Source organism: Balaenoptera musculus, chromosome 9 (assembly GCF_009873245.2).
Source record: "Balaenoptera musculus isolate JJ_BM4_2016_0621 chromosome 9, mBalMus1.pri.v3, whole genome shotgun sequence".
NCBI classification, from domain to species: domain Eukaryota; kingdom Metazoa; phylum Chordata; class Mammalia; order Artiodactyla; family Balaenopteridae; genus Balaenoptera; species Balaenoptera musculus.
The window spans coordinates 96,983,789-96,988,767 of NC_045793.1; the positions used below are offsets into that span (position 1 = coordinate 96,983,789).

Sequence of the window (4,979 nt, forward strand, 5' to 3'; positions counted from 1 at the left end):
AATTTGTCCTCACTGTACATTCATGAAACACCTAGCACAATATGGACATAAAAATTTCTTTTTAATTACAACTGTGTCATGAAACAGGCATGGAATCTCCCTGCCACTGTTTCACAAGAGAGACGTAATAATGCAGCTGTCCCTTCCCACTTGCAAAAGGAATGGGAAAAGTAGTATTCATAATCCAAATACTGCTAATGTGGGGCATATTTATATTTAAAAGTTAAACCTATTATTTTATATAATTCTTTTGCAATATATTCAAATTAATATTTAACCTTAAAACACCTTAGGTTTGTAGTAGTGTGACTGTTGTCTATCTTATCACGATGGTATATCAAGAGATTCATGGGACTCCCATGATCAGAATTCCCTTTATTTCCTTCTATATTAACATCCTCTTTGTAAACATAACCACCAGACTGCACCTGACAGATAGCAATCAAGTAAGTGTCTTTTCAATAACAGCCGTAACTTTGGAATCCAAAATTAATTGAAAACTATAACCTCCCAGCCTCAACCCATATCGACTGCTAAATCAATATAACGAAAAACAAGCTTCAGAGGTTTCTCCAGATATTTAATGCAAGATGCCATGTAGCCACAGTCCAAGAGATGCAGTTACCATTAGGGGAGTGGTAGCCCTACTGAATGAAACAAATCAAAATACTGTGATACAGCTACAAGTCTCATATAGATGTATTTCTGTTCTAATTATAATGTAGCCAGTTTGATAAATAAGGTTGCCTCTTGTGCTTTTTTCCTACTTTAGGTTATATACTTTATAGATGAGACACACAGTCAACTTGACTGGTTTAAGAGCTCTAAAGAGTATTAAAGAGTATTACTTTTACTATAGACCATTTTTTTTTTTCCAATTAAGAATGGGAAGACACAGCCTTTGGTATATAACTTATTCCCATGACAGTATTTAAAGGATATCATCAGTGTTCGTTGTCAGTTGTGCAGTCTTTTGGTAAGGGGGTAGCTAGGGCCTCTTTGCTCTCAGTAAGTGCTCTGGGCTGATGGATAAACACACTGAACTTAACACCCTGGTTGTTGGCAGCTCTGACAAAACCACTATTGGCAGTCATTGTGATGGCTTTTAGGGTGTCTCCTGTCCCAAAAATCGTTAATGAGCGGCTGTTGATTTTTGAACTGGACACTAGTTTCAAGGCACGCTCAGAAGGCTGGTCTGGGACCACGTTAATTCGCTTAATTAGCATAGCGGCCCGCTCTCTCTCCCCGGGTCCTCCTAAGGTATCTAGGATAGACTGAAAGTCCTTGACGGCAGATTCGCAGGCAAACAACTCCTTGTCCTTCATAAATGCCTCCAGCTGCGGCAGAACCTGCTCTTTCCTCTCTTGCTCTGCTTGTTCGGTGAGCACTTTTTCTCTGAAGATAAAGCGGCAGCCTCCATAGCTGAGGGCGGATACATATGTGATTAAAGTAGTAATGTCCAGGTTGGCTCTTGTGCACACGTCAACCTTGATCTCCGTTGGAAACGCGACACTCGCTAGGATGTTTTCTCGGTCTACTCTGGTCACCCGCAGAAGTTCGGGGCCCTCATCGTCTGATTCGCTCTCACTGGCCTGGAGCTCTTCACGGGGCTCTAACAGAGAGTTCACGGCTACTATGTCTCCCCTCACAGATACACCCATTTCTTTCAGCTTCTCGGCCATGGGGCTGGAGACACTGTTGTAAAATGCGAAGACGATGTGAGGGTTGCTGTACTGCACTGGCTGCTGGTGACTGGCCTGGAGGAAGTCTTCAGCCTGCTCAACGATGCTTTTGTCACCATACTGGCCCCGGCCCAGCCAAATGTTATGCAGAGCTTCGGCCTTCCGGCCAATGGCCTTCACCCAAGTATGACCACCATTTGCAACGACATCCACCACAAGGGTCTGCTTTTCGCCCAAGGTGTCTGTGTAACCAAAGACATGGAGAACGCTGACCACATCTTCCAGGTTTTCTGCCGATTCCACGATGGCTCTGAGGTGCGTCAGGTTAGTGCTCTGTAAATGGGACTCCTTAATAGCTACTTTCCCAGCTTCTACCTTCTGTAGGAATTTTAATTCTGCCTTCAGTTTGCTGCACAGCTTGGCACTACCTTCGATGCCACCTTTTCTTGACCTGGAGAGTGATTCTGCTCTCTTCATCAGTTCCTTGGCTATGGCGATTCGTTCACAGAGCATGGAGTGTGCAGACATGCTGACAGCATTATGCCTTTCCTATGAAAAGAAACAAATCAACCGCAAGCAATTCTTCACTCAGGATTATAAGACTTCAATCGGACCACAAAGATTATGGAGGCCGGGTCTATGAACCTGGGATTCTGCGTGTCTGATTCTGGAGTGACTCCCTCCTCTGAGAGCTAAGGAAAGGATGATAGCTAGACTTCTGAACTGCTCCTTACGTCCGCTGGGTTCTAACACTCTTTGCGCCTTCATTTCTTCAGCTTGAAGGTCATGGGATCCACAGTAAATCCCGGGTTAGGATAAAACGCAGGGGGCTGGCAACCTGCTACATAAAGAATTCCCTTATAAGCAGCCTTACTGTTCGGTTGTCGAGAAATTTTAGTAGAAGGGTCAAGATAAAAATGATTAAAATAAAAATATCCACACAGACTAGTTTGGTGAACAAACTGTCCAAAACAAGAGACTCTCTCCTCAATTGACCACGCTAACCCTTCCATGAGTGGGTCTCCTTCAACCTGCTGCCTCCTGATTTCCCAGGGGCACACGGTCCACACGCCCAGGAATCCAGACCGCCTCGTACCTGCATGTGACGCCAACCCAGCCCATTTCTAAAGACCGAAGGAGCCCACCAACTTGGCTCCCGCTCCCACTCCGAAGAAATAGCCCGAAGATAAACTCCACGGAGCAGCCCGCGGCGGCCCGGGCGGGCGGGCCTGAGGTCGGCGGGGCCTTCCGGGCGGGCATCCGGCCCTGCTCGGTCCACCTGCACCGCTGGCCCCGTCGGGCAGGCTCGGGCTCCAACAGCCCCCGCGGCCAGCGCCGGGACGGAGGCGCGGGCAGAGGGCGCTCGGCGGCTCGGCGCCCGCCACCCGCCCCGCCGACCCGGCCCAACCCCCTCCCGGCCTCGGAAGGGGCGCACGGCTCCCCCACCCCCTCGCCCCTTCCCCGGCTCCTCACCGGCAGCGCCCAGGACCGCGAGCGCGAGCAGGCTGGCACGTGCGCGCGAGGCCGGGACCCGCCGGGTAACCTCACCGGGTAGCCCCCAACCCACTCGGGCCTCTGCTGCTGCTCCGCTGGCACGAACTCCGCCTGCGCCAGCCCCGCCGCCTCGGGCTTCTCCCGCGTCACGTGGCCCCGCGCCGGGTGACGCCGAGCCCGCTATTCCCAGGCGGCAGCGCGGCCTCCAGAGCGGGGCTGACGCTAGCGCGGCGGCCATGTTTGTTGAGGGAAGAGGCTTCTCCCACTCCCGCCGCGAGGCGAGCGCGGGGGCGCGCGGCCACCTGGCCCCAGGAAAGATGATCTCCCACTGGGGCACCGGCCGCTTGATACCCAGCGTGCCAGGCAGGCTGAACCCGTATCCTAGCATCTAATCATGGTTAGACTTTGCCTGGGGCGGCAGTCGGTGCATTTTGGTGGAGAAAACCTCCCGATCGCGCCCACCTCCTCTCCGCGGGTCAAGTACACCGTTTTGCTATCAAGCTCAAACCCCTACGAGTGCCAGACAATGGTTGTCGTCTTAGAAAAAGTTTGGCTCATTTTAACAGAAAACTGGCTGGAGAGGCTTGTCAAAGGTTTCACAGCTGGTTAAGTGCTGTCGCTGGGATTTCTGACCCCACCCCAAAGCACTTGCCACTGCGCCATCACGGGCTCTCCATTAGAAAGTGTCTTATTAGAGACGCGCTGCCTTTCTCAAGAGGACAAACGATCGGTGGCTGGCTTCTGAAGGGCTGGGAAATTGATATCAGCTTTAGTAGAGTGTCCAGAGTCACCCATAAAGTAAGGCTAATTTTAAACATTTAAGAGGACTTTAAAATTAATCCTATGTCTGCCTGCTCCTTTCCTAAACCTTACTTAAATGACAGGAAAGGAATAAACCCACAAGACTAAAAAGAACAAGAGATGATTGCACATGAGATATGTCGATACATTTTTCAAGACAAAGAGCAATAATGACACTTATTCAATGCTTATTATGTGTCATTGTTCCAAGTGCTTTTCAACATATTTATTCAATCCTCTGAGCCTAAAAGATATGGTTTAGAGTTAAGTCCGCCAGAGAGAGGTTATTTGAAGCAGGGAGGCCTCTCTGCGGAAGTAGTTAGCAGAGAGAAACTGCATCAAGTAATTCACAAAGCAGGACCCCAGGAAGGCGCTGAACTACAGATGCCTGGAAGGGAGGGGGGCAGTGAGGCGGGGCTGAAAATGGGCATTGCTTACATGTTGTATAAGGAACAGACACCAAGTCCTCTCTCCCGTCCTGTGGAACTGGGACCATTACCCATCCTTCCCCAGGCAGAAGTCGAGTGTATGATGTTGAAGACAGGGAATCAGAGGGGTTCCAGACACATCAGGAAAAGAGTTTAAGTTTTCGTCCTGAATAGTCAAATGCTGTCGGCCCCTTCTCTGCCCCTCACGGAACGCTGGCACTCATGTCCCACTCCCCTCATCACCCTCTCCCTCAAACCCTATTTTTCTCTGGAGAAACAGAGCAAATGAAAGACCACAGAGAAATAGTTTATAGATGCTGATATTCGGCATCCCCCAGTAGGTAGGTTTGGGATTCACAAACACAGCACTTCCAAACATTTTTCTGTTTGGAATCTAAAGGAAACAGAAAGCAGAACAAAAAAAAATTTTTTTTTAATATCTTTAACTAGCATCCTCAGATAGAAGATATTTCAGCCATAAATCAAAAAAGAATTTTGTTTTTAAAGGGGAGATAATGGAGTACAGGAAAGAGTTCTTCAAAATTAAAAATATCCCAAATCTTAAAAAACATCA

The 4,979-nt window shown here is 48.8% G+C and overlaps 1 protein-coding gene across 1 annotated transcript; it reads right to left on the reverse strand.

Annotated features, from left to right (window-relative positions):
• Positions 1–563: 563 nt before the first annotated feature.
• C9H7orf25 (chromosome 9 C7orf25 homolog) lies at positions 564–3,327 on the reverse strand. The gene is made up of 2 exons (XM_036864383.1): positions 3,156–3,327; positions 564–2,231 (listed from the first exon to the last, which is right to left on the reverse strand). The coding sequence occupies exon 2, from the start codon at positions 2,208–2,210 to the stop codon at positions 945–947; it is 1,266 nt and encodes a 421-aa protein (XP_036720278.1). The 5' UTR covers positions 2,211–2,231; positions 3,156–3,327; the 3' UTR covers positions 564–944.
• Between the last annotated feature and the right edge of the window lie 1,652 nt (positions 3,328–4,979).